The sequence below is a fragment of the Zonotrichia albicollis genome, chromosome 10 (assembly GCF_047830755.1).
Source record: "Zonotrichia albicollis isolate bZonAlb1 chromosome 10, bZonAlb1.hap1, whole genome shotgun sequence".
Lineage (NCBI taxonomy): Eukaryota > Metazoa > Chordata > Aves > Passeriformes > Passerellidae > Zonotrichia > Zonotrichia albicollis.
In genome coordinates, this window is record NC_133828.1 from 21,462,862 (window position 1) to 21,487,245 (window position 24,384).

The 24,384-nt window shown below is 47.7% G+C and overlaps 1 protein-coding gene across 6 annotated transcripts in view; it reads right to left on the reverse strand.

Annotated features, from left to right (window-relative positions):
* NRP2 (neuropilin 2) overlaps positions 1–24,384 on the reverse strand; it is an 88,519-nt gene that overhangs the window by 54,847 nt on the left and 9,288 nt on the right. For all 6 annotated transcript variants that reach the window (XM_005484146.3, XM_005484145.3, XM_026791638.2 and 3 more), the window contains exons 2-5: positions 21,840–22,017; positions 5,208–5,389; positions 721–951; positions 32–187 (exon numbers count right to left, since the gene is read on the reverse strand). In XM_005484146.3, the coding sequence (XP_005484203.2) occupies positions 32–187; positions 721–951; positions 5,208–5,389; positions 21,840–22,017 (747 nt within the window). The remainder of the gene's footprint in view (positions 1–31; positions 188–720; positions 952–5,207; positions 5,390–21,839; positions 22,018–24,384) is intronic.

Here is a 24,384-nt window from a genome sequence, read left to right on the forward strand (position 1 = left end):
ACTAAGTCATGCACACACATTTACAACTTACTTTCTGGGACTTCCTGGTGGATCAAGTAGTACTGAGCAGAGAAACCATCCTTAGCCACTGCCAGGTCTGTGTGGAAGGTGAGAGAGAGGACGCCGGTGGTCGAGCGGATGTCTGATGGCATATTAACGCCACAGTACCTGCCTATCAAGGGGCCAACTGGAAAAGAAAGAGCAGCAAAGGTAATACCTGCTTTTCCACTGGCCTCCTGGGTCACCAGCTCATTGCTGATCAGGATAAAAAAGATAGGCTTCAGGGATGGGCTATTTTTTATATCTATTGGCCTGGTGCCATGCAGTGCAGAAATATCCACTGCAGCAAGCATTGCTCTGCAATTGCTGGGAAATGCTCCAAAATGCTCTGTTTCTCGGTTTTGCTATAAGGTAGGGAAGTCCTCCCATCATTGCATGAACCCACTGCCCTTCCCTGAGAGAGAATTGCTGGTGTTTGGAGTGTCCCACGGGGGTTTTCAGATCAGTGGTTACAACAGAGCAATAGTTTGTGGTTTAATGAAGGCAGCCTTCAGCAGGCACACTGTCCCCAAGCTGGCCATGGCATGCCCTAAAGGCAGGTTGCAGGCTGCAGCCACCTCTGAGGTTAGGCACCCTTGGTGTTCAGACATACTGCACAGTTTTGGAGCTTTGTGACACCAGGAAGAGCCAAGGAAAGCAGTGCAGCACCCTGTGGCTTACCCTGAGGGATGCCATCCCAGATGTCTAGCCAGTCATACTTGCAGTCTCCTTCCCCTGACTGCAGTGGGTCATGCTCGAGGTCAAAAAGCAGAAAGTGGAGGAGGATTTCTGTCTTTGGCTTGGCTATGATGGTGAAGATGCAGTCCAGGTTGTGTGGATACTTGTCAGGGAAACCTGGAGACTCAATAGTGCCGTTGGAGGCAGTGAAGTTTCTGGAGCAGTCCTCGGAGCCTGTAGCAGCAGGAAAAACCCAGAGCCTTAGCAACAACAAAGCTTAATGCCAACAACTTGGCACTGTGAAAACCCCATTCTGAGTTTAGGGTTGTGTATTCACTTCTGGAAATGTCCTGCAGCTCAAGAGCTGTGGGAATAACTGCAAGAAGTGAGAAGGTGGTTTTCCACAGGTGGAAAGACAAGGTCCATGAGGTACTGTAGTGGACAACATGGTTCAAAATCCCTTAGACAGCTTTGCAGACATAATCTGTAAACCACTGCTGATCCTCCTGACAATTACCTCAAAACCAGGATTAGAAGAGTGATCCTATCCAAAGCTATTGCTGTGATTTGGCAGGCCAGCATCATGCCATGTCCCTCACACCGGTGGTGGTGGACAGGGAGGCCACACCAAGTTGGCCTGTCTTCCTCAGCTGGCACTTTCCACTGTAACCCACCCTCAAACTGACCTGGCATATCTGTGTGATGTTCCAGAGCCTGCAGAGACGTTGACTGGCACACAGGGAGCCTCCATCCACAGCAATCATGACACAGCTGCTACCTGCAGCCACGCAGGCAAGGCACCACAGTGACCCCAGGGCTGGTGGAGGAGCCCCATTTGGGGAAGGAGCTGCCTGGGATGGGGCAGAGAGGAGTATTGGGATGTACTCATTTTGGAAAGGCTGCTCCCATGGGCCAGTCTCCTGCAAACTCCAACCTTCCAGCACAGATATCTGTGCCTCAGTTTCCTCTTGGGAAAATCCGTAAGCACAAATATTTACACAGCGTGACAGCCTGTGGGAGGGTGCCAATATCTCCACTGTTTGCTGCAAACCCTTGGGAAGTGCACAGTTAGCCTGCAGCCCCTACTCCTGCCCCAAAGACCCACACAAGGGACAGGGGCCAGCTCCAGCATACATCTCCACAACGTGGTCACATTAATAGTGGGGATAACAGAGGCCATGGCAGGGGGGTCTCTGCTGAGAGCAGGAACAGAGCCCTCTTTTTCACAGAATCAGCCATCCACACCAGAAATGCAAGTTATTTCTATCCTTAAGGAAGACCTCTGCGTGGTGGGGAGGACAGACAATGTTGCCTCTTATTTATTGCTGACCTCAGCACTGGCCTCGGCTGCAGCCGGGCCAGCTCGGTGCCCCCTCTCATATAGCCAAGGTGCCTCGGGCTGCTTGGGGAAGGGGAATTTGTGTCATATTCATACCACGGTGACTTTGAAAGCCTTGCCAGGACAATAGGCAACAGAAATCTGCAGCCTGGAGCTATCAGAGGAGAAAGGGGGTGTTAGAGAGGCTGCTGGCCACTGCTGCAACCTGGCACTAGCATTCACAAAGGTTTCTGCTTCACTTTCACTGGGACACTATGCTTCTCTACAAACCCTCTTGCTCCAGCTCTCCCAGGCAGCACCAGCCTTCCCAGGACTAATGGCAGACTTGTTATTCAATTCAGCATTAACCTACAGAGTCAGGCCAGCAGCCTGCAGTAATAGCAGGATCTTGCACTGCATTATGCAGTGCCTGGCTGGAGAGCTACTCAGGAGAGGCTCTTAATTGACTACCTAATGAAGCAGCCAGCTTTTCTGGTGTGAACCTGTGGGGTAAAATGCAGAGACAAAAAAAAAAAAAAAAAAGCCAACACAAATCACAGCATAATGCCATGAGCAGGGATAAGGATGTACTTCGTTCCAAACAACCTGAAACACTAACAGATAAACAGTGAAAATAACACAAGCTCTGAGCTCACGGGAAAATGAAAGGCTAAACCCAGAGTCAGGGACTGTCCTCTAGCAACAGGCAAGACCACATTAGACAACAGTTTCCTCCCGTGGCGTTCTTATCACATTCGGCATCTTTGTCTACATTTTGGCTAATAGCAGCAAACACAATGATCAGCTTTTTATAAGGAAGCTGCAGATAATCAACGGGAGTCATGCTGACTTCTGTAGCACAGGCCAGCCTGAGAGGAGACAGCGCTGGAGAGCTCAGGCCGGCCCTGCGAAACTGACTCACAAAGGGAGCAGCAGGGAGGCTGGACCAGCCGGGGCAGGCAGCTCCTGTCAGCCCACAGACTGCTGGCTGATACCCATCAGGGCATTCAAAGACTGGTATGTGGCTGTTTGTATGCAGATTGCTTCCCTCTCACACTGTGATAAGGGAAATTTAGCACAAGGTGGGGAAAGAAATGCTCCATTGAAAAGAGTTGTTTTTTTAGGTCACCTTTAAGACAGAAGGAATCTGCAGCCACTGCTGCTTTTACTGATGTGGACAATGACGATCCGATGACCTTTAAAGCTGGTGACACCCTTGCTGGTTACCCTGACAGCTCAGATGGAAACTTGGCCCGTGCCTGCCTGCCAACAAAAGGCAGGGTTTGCTTGTACTGCAGGAGCGCTGCAGCCAGCACTGCCCACGGACCTCTCTGGAGCCCTGGCAGGGACTGGGGTCGGGCAGATGTGGGCTGGGAGTGCTCCCGGAGCACGGGCTCACCCACACTCCTGTGCCAGAACCTGCCTTGCCAGGCTTGATTTCGTGGGCTGTATCTGGAGAGGATGGCTGCCCCCAGGGATGGGGGGGGGGGGGGCAAAAGGAGCCCCAGCACCACTTCAGCTCCAGCCTCCATCCAATACCTGCTCTCCTTCAGATCAGCTCTTGATTCCTCTCCCTCCCTCTCTCCCAGTAACAACTTCTCCTTTCCTCACAGATTTGGTCCCTTACTGGCTCCCAGCCAGACCGACAGGGTTCCTGTCTGCCATCCCTTCCCACAGCATGGCCAGGCCACCTCAGCCAGCTGGATCAGCCCACAGCGCCTCATGCAGCTGAGGTCAGGCACAACCCAGCACAGCCTGCTGGGCTACCAGGAGGTGTGAGCAGGGTTAGAGAGGCAAGGGGGGCTGAGGTGGGTCTTACCTGCATTCTTTGCCATCCTTACTGATGGCAACTGGCCTTAGCAAAGCCCAATATCTGGCTGAATCACTAAAATTTCAGGACTAATCTGCATCCTAACCATAAACTAACAGTGGTGGTGAGCTGATTGCTCAGCAGCTCAATGGCCAGTTATGCAGTCCAGGCAACCACCAGCAACAGCACTTTCCTCATCCATCTGAACCTTCACACAAGTCCTGTCCTCATTGATTCACAATGAATTTAGGGAGTTTCATTCTCTTGCAGCAAAGTCTCAACATTCGCATCTACCTCCAGCCAGGTTGTGGGCTGTCTGTGCACCTCTGCCTGCTGCACAACTGGCCCAGGGCCCCTGGGCACTGCTGCCTGTGCTCCCCATCTTCTCTTCAGAGATGCTGGATAAACAACCCTATTGTGATCCTTTTTGATTCTTCCCATGGCACAGACTTTTTTTTTTGTGCTAGATGCAAAGACTGAAAGCCACGTGTGTTGTCTTCTAACACATCACCAAAGGAATGTGGGCACATGGCAGGTGCCTGTGTGCCCACACAAAACACTCTCCTGATCCCTCAGCATGCAGGCACACGTCTCTCACATGCACACAGAGCAGAGGCTATTTTTTCAAGCCTTTCTTCCCAGGCACAAAATTCTGGCAAATATTTAGACAGAGACACTACTAAAAGGGCTTTGAGCAGATTTTTCTTTAGTTTATAATAATTAATTATTAAATAGAATTATTTTAATTATTTAATTTTTAAAATTATTTAAATTATTTTAATTTTTATTTAATTATTTAATTTTAATTATTTAATTATTTAATAATTCTATTATTAAATAGAATTATGAACACTTCCTCTTATATCAGCCTGGAAGGGTGCTGCCTCAGACTTTGACAGCATTGCTGACAGCAATCACTTGAAGACTAGAGCTCCCCAGTTACAAACCCCACATCCGTGGAGAGAAAACACAGCATCACTGATCAACCTTGGATTACAGCTCCACAGGAGGGGGAGCTCCATGCACTTCTAGCAGAGGGACAATCCCCTTTTAGCCCTAACAAGCTCCACACATGCCAGAGAGTAAAGATATATGTTTCTGGTCCTCGAATACAAGAGAGTATTTAAGGTGGAACCCTGCTTTAATTGCACCCTGTGATCCAAAAAATTCACTGTCATGTGCCACTAACATCTTTACCTTCTTGGAAATGTGATGCACAGACTTGCTTCAGTTAAAAGAAAAAAGTCCTTTATCTCTGGAAAATATGCCAGAAATCACATTGAAAAGGTGGCCAAAGGCATCTCCAGACAAAGATAATTGTATCAAACAGTCTGGAAGACAGGCACTGACTCAGACACTCACCTGTCTTGTAGATCTCATAGCGCAGAGAGAAGCCGGCACCTTGCCGTGCATAGTCTGAGGTGAACTTGATATAGAGAGAGGGGCCAGAAGAGATGATGGTAGGAGGTGCAATGTTCCCACAGTGCTTGCCCAGCAGGTCTGCCGCCTCGCTGTCCCCATCGCGGATCTCGATGTAGTCGTACCTGCGGAGGCAGGTGAAATGGCAGGGAAACCATCTGTCAGGACATGCTTCAGGATGCCAGGCACAAACAGAAACCACTCTCAGTATCTGCATATTTCACAGAACGTCTTCCAGACAGGTACCTGGGACTTTTATTCACAGCACACCACACCACAGACCCCAAAACACTTTTTCTCTTTTGTCTGACTACATTTAGGTCCTTTCCTCTGCTGTCATTCACGTCATTAATTTGTTGTACATACATCCGCTCACCTTCACAGTCAACATGCAAAATTTAGAACACGCATTACCTCCACTTCCACAAAACTCCTTTGGCATGGGAGAAGCTCAGACACAACTCTCCTGAGGCTGCTCTCCTCCCCTGAGCTCTCTTCTGGAGTGCCATTGTGCTGTTTGGCAGAGCTTGCTTTATTCCAGTATCCATGTGGGATTTGGGCAAGTACGTACCAAGTGAGACTGTGAGTGTTCAATCCACGTGAGCAGGTAGCTCTTTTGTGCACTGATACCACATTGGTCCTTTAGCAAGCATGGCAAGTAAACTCACTTAGCGCTTGGACATTAATATTAGTCCTCTTCTATGAAGTGCTAATGAAGATTTTCTGTGGATGTGAAGTTTTGTGTAAGAGCTGATTATTGCTGGTCCTGTACACCCTGCAACTGCAACCTGCCTTTGCTAAACCCTACTTGAAGATGTTCCTACTGGCCTGGATATCTGACTGGTCTGGGGGAGGAATGCATAGGGTTAGAAGAATTGACTCCTGCTGCAGAGACAAAAGCTTGTTGCAAAGCTTGGCTGGAAGGTGAAACTGCCACAGATTCCTCCATATTTTCTAGGCCATGAGTAGGCAAGGTAGTAGTATCAGGCTCTGTGTGCTGTGAAGAAACAAACAGCTTTTACGTGTACATCTTGTTCTTCAGCTGCTTTCTAACACCCACGTTCTCCCCGCCCCTCTCCTGTGTGGCCAGCACGCTGCTATTTACAGAAACTGACCATCTCTCTAGGACTGTTTATTTGCTTTGTATCAACCTGTTTGAACAACATGCTACAGCTCTTCTTAAGGGGCCAGGGAGGAAAAAAGCATTTCCAGGCTGCCAGGAATCTGCCTTTCTTCTTTGTCACAAGATCTTCTGTTTGAGAATGGAGAGTTGAAAGGAGAAGTAGCTTGCTGGATACAGAATGATCCTCATGTGACTCATTCCCGTTCTGTAAAGCACATATCGGGCGAGCAACAGCCTCAAAACAGACTTACAGGGACTTAGTGTGCTCCTCCACAAAGAAAGATGGCCCAGACAGCTTTGGTTTCACTCCTTTCTGGGATTAAATCAGGCTGAGAGCCAGAAGCAAAATGCCTGCAGATAAAATCCTGTCTACGCTGGACTGAGCACTCAACTAGCTGCAATTGCCCAGCCTTTAACTTCATTACAGACTCAATTGGCTTGGCCAAGGTGAAATCCAAGCGGTCTTGAGAAGTGGCACTGGAAGAGGAAGAGCATTTGGCTTAGCATTGCTGTGTGGACACACAGCAATGCAAATGAAGATTGCTCCCCCACTCTCTCCTCAGCTCGGCCTAGCCCCTATCACCTTGTGACCCCTTGTTACCCTGACACCAGTCAGCAGCACCCTGCGTGACCCCACTAATGTCCATCATGTGGAGCTTCATCCGACCATCTCTCCAGGGAGGAGGAACATAGAAGACAGTGTCAGTGCTTCTTCTAAGTAGAATTTTTTCCTCCCTGTTTGTCTATTTGTTTAAAGTAGTACTGAGCAAACAGCGGGGACATTTTGTTCTCTAAATAACTACTTGCTTTCAGCGTGCTTGCAGCCCTTCCACATCTGAAGTGCACATCTGTGTTGCAGAACTACTGGCTACTAGTGAAATTTGACTATGTGGCAAAAAATTAATTTGGCAAAAACATGAATGTTGGCAAAACACAGTTAATGGAGTGGACTGTAGAAGCTGCCATTTTCATGCACAGGCAGAGGTTAGCTGCATCCCAGGGAACCACATCTGTTTGTGCCCTCGTGGGGTTGTACCTTGCCAACACAGTACATGGCTTCAGCTGCTTGACTGCAATGATCACAGCATCTGCTGTGGCCAGCACAACAAATATCCTAGTGCTGTCCACATGGCTCCTCAAGCCACCCAGTTCTGTAGGAGCCCTGGAATTTCAGAAGCAAGTTCTGGACCAAGAAATTTTTGCTTATTGAATGGGTGACAGATTTCCAGTAATACATACAATTAGGGAATATTGCAATCTGCTCATGGGCAATCTGCAAATGGAAAATTAAAAGAATGAATCTAGTAAGTAAATCATCAGGAAATATTTGCCTCTTTAAATTAAGACCTATTTGGCTTCATTCAAGCATCTAACTTAGCTTTCTCACACTGGAGCTAATCCTGAATAAATCAAATGTTATAAACAACTGAAAAAAGCCTTTAAGAGAAGGTCAGGAAATAATTTTTTGCCAAATGTAAAATTAATAGAAATGTGTAAGAATTTTCTTCCCTAGTCAAAAAATCTTGGCCTAAGTCCTCTGCTCTGCATGAGGCAAAACCTTTTCTTTGGGTCATATAAACAGAGTGTGAATTGGGGAAGTACTACACTTGGGAGAAAGCACCAGCCCAGATGAGCAGGAGCCCCTACTTCCTCTCCACCACAGCAATTAAGCTTTAGGCTTTCAAAATGAAACACTAAAGACAGCCAATCAAAACTGTTAAACTTCCAAACTTCAGCAAGAATGCCAGCTAATCCCCACCACAGATTGTTTTGGATCCATGAGCTTTAGGCATGTCCATGCCTTGGCCCTCCATCAAACAGATAAACCCCATTCTCCTCATTCTGGGTCAAGTTACAATCCAGTTTGGCCAAATCTTCGCTCCTGTTAAGCTTAAATATGGTTTCTAGACCTTCTTCTTCCCTTGTGAAAAACAAGAAGAAAAATTGGAAGAAAACCCAACCATGCTTTCTACTCTAACCATTTCATTTTCAGATAACTATGGCCTAAGGCACAGCTGAGTGGGACACATTTATGCTGCAGTGGTGTTCAAACTGTCTCATAAGTGCCCAGCAATTTGCATTCACTCATATAACCAAATCCCTTGTTTCAGTCAACGTGCACCAACATTTTTGTGGGCTGACCTCTCTGGCATTACCTCCAGTGGGAAAGCTGCCACCTCCAAGCACATTTCATGGCCACCTCTCCACACCTAGGCATCGCTCCAACGAGCCAAACATAAACATGTGAGGGCAGGGTGCAACCTCTGTAACCCACAAGCACAACGGATTGATTAACCAACTCTTCTTTTGCAGGAAGGTGAGCACACTTGGCTGCTCCTCCAATGGCACAATGGCAAGATATTCTGAGCTGCCACTTGAGTGAGAATGCCAGTGATTTGGTTTGAAACCACCTCAAACTGCTTTTCACTAGGGACTTTTGAGGCTAGGAGGCAATGCTGAAGTGCTTTTAACTGCCCAGACTATGGAGGCTGAGAAAAGGGAAACACAAGGCTTAGATGGTCTTCTTGAAGTTGTTTAACAGAATTAAACGAAAAATGTACAATGCTTACAAATATTGCTGCATTTTTATTACAGATTTTTTAGTAGAAAGTGCTTTGCTGATGTTAAGAGAGCTTTTATAAACTAATTGTAAAGCACTTCTACAGCCTGTATTATTCATGCTTGTTTGCTTGCTTTTTCCCCCAGTCAACCTCTCTGCTTCCCAGGCTTTCCTTTCTCTTTTTCCCACGTCACTTTGCTGCTGGCTTCCGAAATGAGGTGCAACAAAGGCAAACAAGCCCCAGCTGTAGCAATTATGAGAAGACCTCCAGCTTTTCAATCCTTTTCTGCTGCAAAATAGGCAATCTGCTCCCTGATCATTAAGCTGTGCTCCATGATCCCCTAGGGCCAGGGCAGACCTCCCAGGTGCCCACTGCTGAGCTCCAGAAATGTCCATGTGGGGAGCAGCACCAGCAAGCCTGTGACATTCCTCTGGGTGCTCCTCTCCAGAGGGACACCCAGCACAAACAGTTTAGTGACCCATACTGCTGAACACAAAATCAACAGCTCCACTGACCTTCACCCCCAGGTCCCAAGAGATGCTGAGTCCTTCCCCCTGAAACATGCTTCAAGGGCATTACAGGGACACCAGCGTAGCATAGGGAGAAACACGAATAACAAATTATATATATGTTCACAGCCATATCACTCAACCTCTGAATGCATAAACTTGTGCAAGCCTTGCTTCAAAGCCTAAGGAGGATTGGCCAAGCTCTGACCTAGCTGGCGGCTTTGTCTGTCTCTCTCTAGAGCTATGATTTGAAGTAGGTGAGGACTTGCACTCAGCAAAGCCCTGTTTCCAGTGCTTGCCAGGACTGGAGAGGGAGGCAAGGCTCTAACCTGAACCTCCCCAATGTTTAATTTGGAGCTATTATTTATAGGCGTTTCCATGGGGCTCATGACTGCAGCTGGCAAACAGTAATGACGGGATTCTCACGAGACCCTGGGAGGTAGGAAGGCAGAGAGGAGCCTTCTGCCCCAAGGTCACACAGGAAGTTTGCAGCACGGCCAAGAATAGAACCCAGTCTTGACTGGAGAGATTATATTCTATTGGAGAAATCTGGCCTAGATAGACAGGGAGACAAATAGGTACAGACTGCATGCCAACAACCCTAAATTTGGGAATGCCCAGGGCTGACTTGAGCCCTCAAGACCTTTGATCTGCTTGAACCATATGTCATTGTGTCTTGAATGCATTTGCTGAGGAGAGGAAGAGAAACTGCAATTCTAGTGAAATTCAGCAGGTGTTAATATTCTGCAGGTAGCTGGGCAAGGCCTGTGCTTAGCCACACAGGCAGCTAGTAAATAGAATTGTTACCCCTTTGAAAAGGTGGTGGGAGGCTTATTTCTCAGAAATTCTTATAAAAAGCATGAGGTTTTTTGAACATTCTCTAAGAACAGACAGTTTCTTAGAAACTAAATAGCAGTAGTAGTATAGAGATAGTTAAGAAATGGTGAACCAGCATCTCTGTGCTTGTTGTGCAATCAAGAGGTGGCTAGAATTAATATCCATTATGTGCTAGCTGGCTTAGTAGATTTTTCTGTGTCACCACTCATCTTCATGCTCTTTTGTACGCCACCTTCCAACCAAATCCTTATTTCATGGGTGGTTACATTGCGAAAGACAAAAAAACTTTTCTGTGATGTTTACACAATCTTGAGCAACTGCAGGACATGCCCTTCAAAGGTTAAATTGTTCAGAAGCTACTGAGGACTTTTAAATGATTTTTTTTTACAGCCATGATAGCAGAGGCAAGCACCACTGTTGTCTGATGAAACAAGAGCAATGGAGTTTGATCTCAGCTGCCAGCCCTTAATCAGAGTAATTAATTATAAATACAGCAGATGAATTGGATTCTCCTTTGACTTGAACTGGTTTTACACATGTGTAACTCATCATTTTAAGGGTAATCACTCCTAATTTATCCTGGTGTGAGAAGAGAATCAGTCCTCATAGACACAGGCTCTGATATGGATTTGTGCACAGAACTAAAAAGCCTGTACCACATCTAGGTTTAGCCAACAAAACGTCCTCTACTCTCAGTGGAAGCAGATTTCTCGCCCCCAGCTTGGATTGGGATTAATTGTTCTTCTGCACTGACAACAGAAGTACTTTGAATCACTCTTACTGACTAGACCTGGGCTTTGGGTGTCTGAACAATGCAGAGATGAATCTGATCTCAGTCTGAACCTTTTGGGGCCATTTTTGCCTATGCTGAGGCAAAAGATGCTCACAGAGCTTGCCCTTGTTTTGCCCTTATGGAAATAACTGACTCTGGCAACAACAGAGAGAAATGGGCTATAATTGTTCTGAATCTGAAGGGATTTCACTGGATTTCAGTGACTAAAGTGACAAAAATCCAAGCAGGGGGAGAGCTAGGCTGGTGTGGGGGGAGTGGGGGGTGATGGCACAGGCAAAACTGCTTAGGATTTCTCAGAAGTTTGTTTTGAATTTTTTGTATCCAATTACGTCTTGTGTAACCACATTATTGTGGGGGTTTGTAATCATTCTACTGTGCTTTGGATTATTTTCTTATCTCCTCAAGAAATCTGACCAGAATTTCTGAAAAATGAAAAAAATCCAGTTATCCAGTTAAAGGGAAAGAAAAAAATTTTAAAAAAGGAAAGAGGGAGAGAAAAAGAAAAATAGAGAAGGAGGGAAAATAACTCTATTAGATTGGAAAACTTCTTCAAAAATGCCTTGAAGACAAAAAATGGAAACTATGAAGAGGCTCTATTTTTTACCCTTTGGGTTGTTGTTTTCACCCCCTATAAGCACTATGGATGGGAAGAGCCTTTCAGGAGTTAGCAGTAACTTATGCGGGGGGCCAGGGGAGGAAGGCAGCCAAAACACCTCGTGCAAAGTGAGGAATACACCCTAACTGCAAAGTGCTCCTGAGGCAAGCTGTGATTCAGGAGGGAATTTCAGCTCCTAGCATGCTGCTGCCCTCCCCTGAGACAGGAGAGCAAAGGCTCCCCGCAATGTGCCGCTCATCCATGCCAGGCTGCCTCCCGCAAGCTGCGGAAAGGCGCCTTGGGGCCGAGAGCTGCTCTCATCTGGGGCATCTCTGGAAAACCGACTGTTACACAAGAAAAGAGATGTGCTAATGTGCACTTAGGGGGTTTTCTGCAGGCTGTTGTTCAGGAGTTACACATGGCTGTTTAATTTTATTTCTGTCTCCAAAACCATCTCTATAAATTCCTCACTCTTCTATTTTTAGCTACAGGGGTCTTTTGTTGCAAGATGTCTTTGGTGTTCATTGGTGAGGGGAGAATCATGGTGAAATCAGGAATAAAATATATAAAGCATGCTCAGAATAAGCCTCCTTTCCATGGCATTCTGCCTTCTGTTGCTGCTCTAAGGGAACTGAAGCAACTCACAACCCTTTCATACCCCAAAACACAGGACACTTGAGAAAATGCATTTGCACTTTTCTCCTTCTGCTACAATCCATCTGTGGAAAAAATTAGACTTTGGTTTCTATGTCATTTTACTGTCACCACTCACAGGCACTTGATCACTAACAGAAAGAAAAAAATATTATATAATAAAAGATAACAACCACAAAAGGAAAATTTACTGCCAAAAAGCAGCAGAGCAGGCAGAAGGCAAGGGTAAATGCTCACTTTGATCTCTTTGCAGTGGGGGTAGTGGGGGTACAGATTTCCCTTTTCTGATGGGATCCAGTGCCTGACAGCCCAAGCAATAGGTGGGGACGAGTTTAGGTCGAGCTGCCCAAGTTCTAGGGTGCTGATGAGGATTAGGGAACACTCACGTGGCCTGCTGTGCCAGCCCTAGTCCCAGAGGAGGGAGTGATGTCCCATCACACCTTGCTGGTGCAGTGTCATCATGGCCTTAGACACAACATGCAGTGAAAAGCAAAAGGAAAGAGTAAAAACTGGGATCAGATGAGGATCAGAACTTGGTAGCTGGACTTTCCACTATCACTCATTTGCACTGGCTTTTTTTCAGAACAAAACTGAAATAAACACCTCGTTAAGCACCAATTGTATAAAGGAGGTTGTAAGAACAGAGCCCTGACCAGCCCACCCTCACCCTCCTGGCTGTCTACATCCCTCATTAATGATGGATGGTCACCCTGGGACTGCCCCACCATAGCATGACTTTCTGACCCTGCATTTTCTCAGACACAGCCTGTTCACAGCCCAGATCCCGCCTTAGCTGCTGCACAAGTGAGTAAAGCTTTGCTGCCAAGACTGGCCTGCAGCCTCCACTATTTGGGCATTCCCACAATTTGGCTGTGCCAGCTTGCAGTAAGAGCTGTTTCTGAGGCAAACAGTGCACCAATCCTGCTTGATCCCTCCTTGCTTACTGCATAGCACAGCATCTCCTACTCCCTTCTCTCCTCGCAATTTGGGCATTGCAGCTCAATAGCCATCTGAACCAAACAGTGCCAAGTCTGAGCACATCAATGCCTGAATGAGGGCGAGTGCTGTGCCACACACGTGCCACACCTTGCTGTGCACTGGCAGCAGCAGTGGCCTCCCACATGGCTCTCTTTGACAGCAATGACTATCTGGGGATGTGGGAGGAATTAGCTGCTGGCAGGGGCTGGTTGGTACCCCTGAGGTGAGCTCAGCCCAGCCCAGGACAGCAGATCAGAAAGGCAGCCATGTCAAGATAGAGGAGGGAGACAGAGGTGAGGGAATGGGATGCTGCATGAGGCTGGTAGGTACTTTTTCTCCTTAAGGTGCTCTGGGAGCAGGGGGATGGGGCTGTCCCTGTTTCTCCCACGAACAAGGACCCTGACACTGCTTTGTTCAGAAAGATTTTCTTTCAAGCAACCCTTGTGTCACCCTCCTGTTCAGCCGTGGCAGTGTGTCTGCTTTGTCCTGCCAGCTCAGCCATGGAGTGTTTACAAGCCTCCCTCACCCTTCCAGGCTCTGGTTCAGCTCCATTGACACTGAAGGCAACAGACTCCTCTCTTGGCGTGTGATGAATCAATTACTTCCTCTGACACTCTATTACTATAGCCCTTACATCTCCAGATTGCAGATGAAAAGACAGGCTGAGAAGGGGGACAGGGAAGGGGAGAGGTCTCCTGAGGTCTCCTTCAATTGAGTTGTTGGACATCTGAAGAAATCCCCATCTGCCATATTTAAAGACAGAGAGATGTTTTGCTCCGGAATGGCAGAAAAATCAGAGGGTTTTCACAAAAGAAAACCTAAGAAATCAAATGGGTCAAAAAAAACTACAACAAGATGCAGTGAGTATAGATCAATGGTGAGTCAGTCCCCTCTGCTGATGGAGATCCCAGACTGTATTCTCACCCATGATTAACAGCCAAATATTGGTATTACCAAAGAGGCTGTCATTACACCTTCCTTCTCACTGCAAAATAACAATGTAAATGAAACCTCACACAACACTCACAGAACAGGAAGGAAGCTGAGCACATGCCTCAAACTCTTGTGCTGCTGGTGGAGGGCGGGGGGGGGCACTTCTCCTTGTTGGACATCCATCAACAATCCCAGCTCTGAGGTTTCCCTGGAGGCTTCTAACACGTGGAGCACTTCCCATGCAAACACCCTGCATGCAGCATGGCCTCAGCAGGCACGGGGCTGAGAACAGGCACTCTCCCATCACCAGTGGATGAGTACTGCCTGTCTCAGGGAAGCACAACTCCGCCTCAAAAGATTCCTCACGCATTATCTTCTGTACTGCTGTGAGAAGCTGGGGGCAGTCACATAACACGAGCAGCCACCCTGCTACTTTCTGTGCCATTTGTAACAGAATGAAGTCTTTGGCAGAGGATTTCTGCTGTCAGACCCCACTGCTTCATGCTCTGCTTCTAGGAATTCATTAAACAATAATATCTCCATGTCTGACCCAGTGTTACTTTAAAACCACACCATACCACTATACTGTGGTTGCTCACTAAGGCTGCATGTAGATCTCAAGAATTCCTTGGGATTAGCAGTGGGGTGAGGTGAGAAACCAAAGGAAAATCCCTAGGTTATTCACTCTTTCTAATGACCTACTGATCTACTCACTAAGCCAGCATAAGGAAGGCTTTCTATGGTGTATTTGAACTAATATATCAAAGACAGTTGCTTAAAACATCCTAGCTGTGATTAGTGGACCATGACTGCTATTAACTTATAAGGAATTCCAGGATCACCAGACTGTGGTTTGCAACATATTATTACCATGCAATTCAGTGGTGGTGTGCAGCCGCTTGATTTAAAGGAAATTGAGAACTTGCCTCAGACTAAAACCTAACCTCCCCCAATTCCTTCAAATATGTTCTATGCTGAGTTGTGGCCAAAAGCAACCACAAATTTCTTGTGTTTTTCAGTCTGTTCTTTGCAGTCTGTTCTTTTTATTTCGCATTCATATTTAATTGCAGAATTCACACCCAGCCAGAAAAGACTGAGAATAAAACTGGTCGTCTTCTGCTGCACTCTGACCTACTCCTGTGTGATGCTGCTGCTCAGCAGCCTTTGGAAGGGAGCATGCTTTGCACTGCTGCTATCTAGACTGGGTTTTATGCCTGCAGATGCCCAGATCTTCTTTTCTTTATAACACAGGGAATTTTAGGTGATTCACCAAGGCAGGAAAAATAAATCAATAGCAGGAAAGGGGAAGAACCCAAATCTCACAACTCTCAGAACTGATATTTGCTGGGGAGTCTGCCAGTCCCTTGTTACAGCCTGACAACAGGGATTATATCCATTAAAAAGGCTGCAAGTAGCTAAATCAAACAGTTGCTCACTAAAAGGCTAAACTAGCTCCTATGTAAATCAAGGTAAAATCTCACGTTTCCTTTACAGAGCTTTGCATCTAGTCCTTAACAAAAATATCAGCCTAGAACTCCCCTTACATTCACTAAACCTTCAAACTCCTGCATCCAGACAACAAACCCATGATGTAGAAGAGCATTGCTAAGCCCTCTGTACCACACAAAAAAAGTGACCAAGACTCATAGTCCCACATACATTTATTTAGGCTTCTGAGACCTGTTTGGGATGAGCCTCTGTGAAGGGTGTCACCTGGTGTCACCTTGTGGGCTGGAGCACTGTTGCAAAGATAGTCAAAGGCCTCAGGCTCTGCTGAAACAGCAGGAGCACCTCAACACTGTGTATCAGGCATTCCAGTGGGATTGCCCTGCTCCTATCCTACTACCTCTGCACTGAGCAGCGTCTGCAAAGATGCAAAGGATTTAGAGCTGGAGCTTGCTCAAAAAAGGCACAAGTTTCTGACACTTTTAGCTGAATTCTGAACCCACTCAGGAGTCACCACAGCCAGCCCTGTCCTGGCTCCCTCTCCAGATGCTGTGAGGTCCTGTTCCTTCCCTTGCTGGACAGAGAGGCTGATTAAGAAGCGAGTACACCACCACGACTACCAGTTCCTCCTCAACAGCAGGAAGGAGGGGGAGAGGTCTCTGTCTCTAATCCTATTGTTCCCAGTGTCACCAGCTGGCCCTCAATTTGTCATCATGCCAACAGGAAGCAAGGTGCAAAACAAGATTTGACTCCTATGCGCCGGATGTTAGTGAGCTGGCAGGTCATAGGAGACTCCATGAGAGTGTATTTGGGGCCACCACCTTCTGCAGAGCCTGGACCGGGCCTGTCCCTCCAGGAAAAGGCTCTGGGACACAGAGGAGCACAGCCACAGAGAAAGCAGAGATGGGAAGCAGAGAAGAGGGATGTGAACAACCTTGAGCTGATAACTCATGTGGCTGGTCTCATCATCACAGCTAACCCATTCACTGATGTTCCATTCTGGAAAATGACCCGGGCTTGATGGGAATTATGAACCATACAGCGGATGCTGGATGGAGTTAAAAAACAGTAGAAGCCCATTTGAAGACAAGTTGAGCTGCAGTGTCATGTTACCCAGACTGAATAATTTCCTGTACGTTAGAAATGTTGCTTCTGGCTATCCATGCCACAGATGTATGAGCAAGCAAATGCCTTCCTTAACATCTCATCTTTGACTTCCCCTCACTGCAGTGTTAAAGCTCGACTTCCCCAGTACTTCAGGAGATGCAGTCACTTCCCCTTGCATCCTAGCAAAGAACCCCTCCAAGCCCTGGCATTCTCCAGTGCTCCAAATGTATTTCTCTTTTCTAAGCATTTTGCCAATCACTAGATGAACTGCATTGTTTCTAAAATGTTTGCTAATAAGCTACTTATGCATACTTTTCAAAGCATTTACTAATTAGCTGTCCATGATTGCTGCCTTGTCTACTCTTAACCCTCACTGATGGAAGGATGGCTTCTCCCAATAGTACACTCTTGTTTGAAGGAGATGGCAAGAGAGGCAGGCTGAAAGCGGCAGCCCCAGCTGCCTGCCTGGCTGTGGCTACTGGCTCTGGATGCAGCTCTGCCTGCCACATCAGCTCAAAGGAATTTGAGCCAGTGGCTCTGTGGCTCTCTAGGAAGAATGCAGAGCTGTTTTGTTCCAGTGCCCAGCTTTTTGGCTGCTCAGGAGATGGCCATGCTGCCATAAGAGGCCTTCAGTGGCTGTCCAAGCTGCACATGTCACCCTTTGTGCTGTGGCATGCTGCTGCCGGTGTCCCCTGGCCAGCGGTGCTCTGTGACATGGGTGCTAGGAAGGTGCTGTCTCCCCAGCCAAACCTTGGCTCACTCTCGCCTTCAAGCTGGGAGCAGACGTGTCTCCTCCTGCCATGCCTGCCCTGTACCCAGCACACATCAGGATGATTCAACTCTCTTGGCACCATTAGGGCACTTAGGAGGTCACAGTGACCACTGTATAAATTTCCTCATGATAGTGGCCCCGGTTCCTATTTATTGAAATCTTCTGGGCTTGACAGTGGGACCCAAAGTCAGGAGGAAGAGCCTGACTGCAGGTCAGTTTCCAGTTTGCCATCTCCAGCCCATTTGGGAGTCCCCAGCCCCTGTCTCCAGAAACTTTAGCCAGCGTTTGGCATGTGCCACCAGAGGGGGCTGCGAGCCGCGGCAGCCGTCCCCTAACTCCTTCCCAGGCAGGGATCCCACCGACTGCTACCCCGTTCAGCATGTGCTGGAAATGGCCGCAGAAAAATCCACTGGCTGTGGTCTGACTACCAGTCGGGATGTTTTAAAACACTGTTCCTCTGGAGCAGATGTTATGACTCAGCTGGAAGGTCTTGTGCTGGCAGAAGAAATACGAGCACGTCCACTGCAGCCTGGAGGGAGCGTGCCTCTGCTGCGCGTGCATGGCCCAGCCCAACTCTCTGGTAGGGTCAGCTGAGTGTGGTTGGGGGTGGCAGAGAAAACAGCCAAACACAGGACGGAGCTTTTAGTGGTCCAGGGAGAAGACCAGCAGCGGGAGAGTGGCACGAACAGAAAAGGTGGTTGGTCATAAACACAATGACTCATGCATAGCTGAGGTTTTGGACTTGGATTTTCCAAGCAAGCAGAGCAGACAGAACAGCACAATGGCAATTAAGGAGTGGACAGCTTAGCTACATGACTGCAAAAGCTGTCCCTGTTGCCCATCTATTGCAAATGGTTCAGGTCACTCCTGGGATCCCCAATCAACTCCAGCATGCACGAGAGTGCCCAGCAACCCCCATATCACACAGAAGTGGAAACATTTCACTACAGCAGCAGCCTGCTCTTTTCCACTGGATACCACTTCCCTGTTCATTGAACAGATACCAGTGATGTGGGGTGCAGTACCTGAGCTCCAGCTGCACTCGCAGTACAGAGGGAAACAAACAGCCAGACACTAGAATGATCATTTCTGAATAGCTTGGCAGATCTTTTATCAGAGCATCAAACTTCCCTTTTGGCTCTGGCATTACTGCTGTGGCCCCACAGCTGCAGGACAGCACAAACAATGGCCCTGGCCCCTACTCCCTGCCACAGCATGCCCACCCTCCCTGCCACAGGGAACCCTGCTGGTGCCTAACAGCCACAACAGCAGGAGGAGGCCAATTTTCTTAACCTAGCGTGCTCCTAAAGCAAGACGCTTCCTCAGAGCACAGACACAGCACTCAGAGAGAGATGTTCTGGGACTTCAATTACACCAAATTACTCCTTTCATGATGCAGGTGATAGAGTGCAGTTACTTAATGCAGCTGGACATAGCTGAAAAATAAAAGCCCAGATGTGCCTCCAGAAAACAATAGCAACAAGCAGCACTGAGCAGCCACCTCTGTCTGCCACCTTGGGCATCCATCCCTGCCTGATGCTTCCACCCTCCAGGCTGCCAAAGCTGTTCTCTGAAGGCAGCTCTTGCTCTGGCAACCAGGCAGCACCACTTTCACAGGCCCCTTCCAGCCAGGTGCTGGCCGAGGGGAAATCACTGACCTTTCCTCAGAGTGCTGTGGGTGTCAGGCACAGCACAAAACACAGGAGGAAATGCCTCCTGTCCCAAAGGGAAATCCAAAGCAGATACAAGGAAGGCCAGAAGGGACACAGCAAAACTAAAAAGACTTTGGAGACATTTTTGTAGGCTTTCAAATGGGTTTTAGGAATGTAAATGTTATGCTTTATGAGGGAGAAACTTTAGCCTAATAAGGTAAAATGAAATGTTGAAAGAAGAGGCAACAGAGGAAGGGGTTTTGGTGTTTACCTCTGGCAGCTGGAAGCACAGACTAGCCCCATTGTTGCTCCAATAGCTGCCAGGTGGCAACACCAGAGCAGAGGACCTTGTCTGCCCAGAGAGTGAGTGCCTCCATGGAGTCCATCTGCCTGGCACCTTGATGTGAATGTGCTCTATATTAATGATGAGATGTCAAAAGGAGGGCTCTGCCCTGAGACTGTGTCTTTGATGCTGATCTCCTGTTCCTGTTAAGGTTCACACCTGCAGCTGCAATCAGGTCCTTGCTTCTTCATAAAAAACCCTCTGACACTCAGATGAGATTTATCACTAGATGGTGACCTATTATTAATGTAATGTATTAATGCCCAAGCTTTACACAGCGTCCGTATTTGCCTCCTCCTGGTTGGTCACTTAAAATAATCTCACTCCTATCCATTTCTTTCAGGCCATGTTTATCATGCACTGTTTTCACTGCTCTGTTATGCTTCCCATCAAGCACTGTCCATGAAGCTCTTTCAAACCAACTCCTCTTCAGTGCTGGCTTGAGAGAGCAGGCACCCTAAGTCAGCTTGGCTCTCAGCTCACAGCTGTGGCTAGCAGAAGCTCAAGTGCAAGTGGATAAATCCTATTTCCCTTTAAGAAAAGCTTCCTTGTGCACATACAAGCAAAAAGGGAAATAGTGAGACCACACAGCAGCCACTCAGTAGATTGCCACAGTAAAGCAAAAAGCAGCAAAGGCATAACCAACACCCCCAGAGCTCAGGCAGTCCTGAGCACACCACTGAACACACCACCTGCAGCTTGGGACCAGCCAATGCTCCCTCACAGGCAGCAAAGCGTGGCAAAAGTTGCACAAGATGATCAGAGCTAAAACTGGCACCTTCCTACAGGTGGAGGAAAAGCCTGGTGCCCATGGGGACTTCCAGCTCTCTGACCAACCTGTTTTTGCTTGCCTGAGGCCTTGAAGAGGCAGAAGCTGGAGTCCCTCTGGCCCAGTTTGATCCCTGCCCTGCATGCAACACTGTCCTGTTGCATATGGCACACTCTTTAGATGGCAAATATGGGCCTATACAGCTTTTATCACTGTGAATTTGGGGCAACTGCATTAGCTATGAGGAGGCTGTGCAGTTCAGCCTATGCAAGCAGCAATAAAATCTGATAGCATCTATCATTCTCACCTCCACTGCAAGGCCTTGTTGTGTTCATCTATGCCCACTTAAAGGCTTACTGTACCTTCTCCCTTCTTTATACACAGGCCTGATCCTGCAAAGCGCAAAACACCTTGCACACACAGTGACTTCAGGGAGAGTTCATGGTGTTCAAAGCCTTATTAGCCCAGACTTTATCTGTAGGGGGTGACAAGATCCCCAATGACATCAATCAGCACACCTTCATTAGAGTTAGAGGAGCTATGCTGATTTATGATAGCTGAGGATCCAGCTCTGCACTTCATAACCTTCAGTACATCATCAAACCCATGCTGAATTCTTTGTTCTCCGCAGGACTGATTCTGCAGCCCCATAAATGCTTCCCCTGTTCCTTTGTCCTTTTTTACAAACAGAATTTCCCTCTCCATATGCAACTCCCTTTTAATCAACAGGACCAGTGTATTGAGCAGGACTGCTATGTCAGGCCTGTTTTAGGAGACCCCAAGCTCCTTCACACTCAGGCATCCCTGTAGCTGGCTGTGGATTCCAGATGAAACCCACAGGTTTCAATGTCTGCTGAGACCATGTTATTAACTCAGCCTTTTATGACGCCCTTTGATGCCTTTAATTATTCTTTACTAGTTGTTAATTGTTTTTCCCAGACATCTAGTTTCTGGGTCCTTTCTTAGAAGAAAAAGGGAATAAAAGGTAAAAAAAAACCTTACCTCCCCAGTTTACCAAACATAGCAGAAAGAGCACTGGGAAGTCAGATCCAGCCCAAACAGCTCAGACCACCATGCCTCTAGCCTCACATGGCCTAAATCTGGGTCTCCAGCCACAGGGCACTCTGCCATACCTCTGCCTAGTTACACAGCAGGAAATTGCTCTGCTCTCCCAGTATGATTTAAAAGAAGAGTGAGGCTATTTCAATACAGAAAAAACAGTGGCCTTTTAACCTTTTAACCAGTTGGATCTTACTTTCAGGCGGTATCAGGCCAAGTTAAGAACTACAGGTTTATTGCAGAGTAGGCTCATCCTATGTGTCCAAAGCAGCATCTTACAACCTCACAGGCAACCCTTGCTCTGGAAAGGCAAAGAGATGCAGCACTGTGGGGGCTCAGAGTGATGTTTGATTTCAAGCAGAAGTACAAGACCCATACCCAAGACTAGGCAAAAGCAGGAAGAGGAGGTAACTATGTACTAGAGCGGTAGAGGAAGGCTCTTACTTGCAGTCGTGTTTTTCAATTTCGAAGTGAGGGTTGAAGTTGAGGATAATCTTCTGGTTGGATTCAGGGGTGTAGATGACCCATTCACAGTTCTGGTGGGAGGGGTAGTCATTGGGGTACCCTGGCGAGGTGATGTACCCGGCATCCTTGGAGTTCAGGCGACCCCCGCATGGCTGAGCTGCAGAGACACAGAAGGGAACAAGGCATTGAGAGATGTTCTGGGCATCAGGTGTGCACAGCAGGCCTCCCGGGGCCACTGATAGCAGTGGTCTGATAAAGACCATTCTCCAGGCCATTGACATCCTTTTGGTACTCTAATAATGATATTAATCTCTGGGCAAGGAGAATTATTCTGCAGAACAAACACACTCCTTTCCCCTCCACCTCCTGCCACACTTACATACCGCATTTCACACAGACCAGAAAAGAGAAATGAATGCTCTTGCCAAGGCAATTACAGAGCCATAAAGTAAGAGACAGATTGATATCAGATCATCTGTAGCTGCCTTGTTTTATCCCTTCTTTTGCCTCCTTTGCAAGCTGTTCTGTGTCAGTCTCCCACAGCTGCCTCAAGAGACACCAGAATTTAGACACTACAAATTCAATCCAGCTGCAGGAGGACAGAAAGCTGTGCTGTTTCCAGGGAAGGAAACTGAGGCATGTCAGGGATGCTGGTGAGCCCAGACCCAGCCACACTGTGTGGCAGAGCTAAGGACAGTACCTGTCCTTCCTGGCCCCAGCCTGCAACCCCATGAAAGCCCCTCTCCCTTTGCTGTGTCTCCCTCCCAACCTGCCTGCCCCAGCAAACACGCCTCAGCAGACTTGCAAGCTAACCCATGCACTGGAGCTGCAGACACAGATAATCAGCAGTGGTGGTTTTGTGGGACTAGCCCACAAATGGCTGGCAATGGCTGCGTGGTAAGCAGAGGAAGCTCTCTCAGCTTTGGGCTAGAACAGGCCCTAGAGGGTGATTTTGTAATCAAAAAAACATTTAATCTCATGAATGCTGCAAATCAAATTTATTATAGCATAACTTGCTGGGAGGAAACACTGCATCACAGGGTCACTTGATAACGCACTACAAATCCCAAAGTCCCTTTCTCCATGGGCCCCCACTGTGTGTCCTGCTTTCCCCACTCCCCTGCCACCCCCTTGTATCTGCACCCAGGCCCACAAGCTGCAACAGCTGCCCCCAGAAAATAATATTGCCTCTTCATACCCAGAAAAACACACAAACCCCACCAAAATCGGCAAAACCCAACAAAGCCCTAAGTCCCTCCATAGGGCAGGCTGGCAGGCATATGGGATTGCCCCGGTCCCACATTGTGGAAAGTTCCCCCTGACAATAAGCAGCGGGGTACAATGTGGGATGCAAACCCTTGTGGGATGTTCCCACTGTCAGGTTAGCCCCACAGCCCCAGAGGATCCTGGACATGCAGGAGGGTGCAACTGGGTTTTCCCAAGACCCACATTTGCACACCCTGAGATGGAGGCTGCAGCACAACCCACACCCCCAAGGGAGCCAAGGCACAGAGAAGGATCACCCTTGATAAAGGAGGGTAACCACACATCCCAGCAGCTCCATGAGCAAAGGGTGTGTTCCAGGGTGTTCCCCACTGCCATGGTCCTGAGGGATGTTCCTCTCCCTCCACAGTAGCACTCACTGCAAAGCCCCAGGCCCACCCAGGAGAAGCAAAGCAGTGCAGATTGTGTGGCCTCAGCCCCTTGCTGTGGGTCTGGCTCTGTTCCTCTGCCACAGGGTTTGCCAGGTCCCAGGGGTGTCCCCTGCCAGGCTGTCACAAGTCTACCAGCTCTCGGTAGGGACATCCCAGCCTGCTCAAACTGCCCTCTTGCCAGCGCCAAGGCGAGCAGCAGGAGTCAGGCAGGACCCTCAGCAAAAATGCTTCCTGGAAAAAAAGCACTTTGAATAAACAACCTGCTGCCTGCACGCTGCCTGCAGCAAATGCACGTGTCCTGTGCAAAAACACGGGCAACAGGAGGGCCCTTCATGGGCCAGCGAGGCTTCCTTTGCCGTGAAAAAACACTCAGTTTCCCCCATGTTTTTCATGACCTCTAACACATTCATTCTTCAAAATAACTTTCTTCGCACACACCCAAAGGCAGATCTGCAGCCTTCCCTTTTTCTTAAAATAATCCTGTAAGTATCCTGAAAAATACGAGGGGAAAAAATGCAGCACTGCCATGAAGAGCTGAGAATACCAAAAAACATCTGGTTTTGTTCCACAGGAGAGATTGCTCAACACACAAACATTTACAAACCTACATTCTTGCACAAATATCTTCTCTCAGGAAGGCATATTTGCCCACACATGTGTTTATGTGGGTTTGGAGGGAGGGAGAGAAAGAGACATTCACGTGGAAAGAAGAAATTCATGGACTTGTTGACATCAATGTACAAATAGACGTGTAATTCACACTTCGCTCATGTACGCACTTTCACACCTTCTCATAAAAATTCACACCTCGTTTGCACACATGTCCACCCCCTCCAGCAAAGAAAAATATTCAAGCTGCAGATTATTTT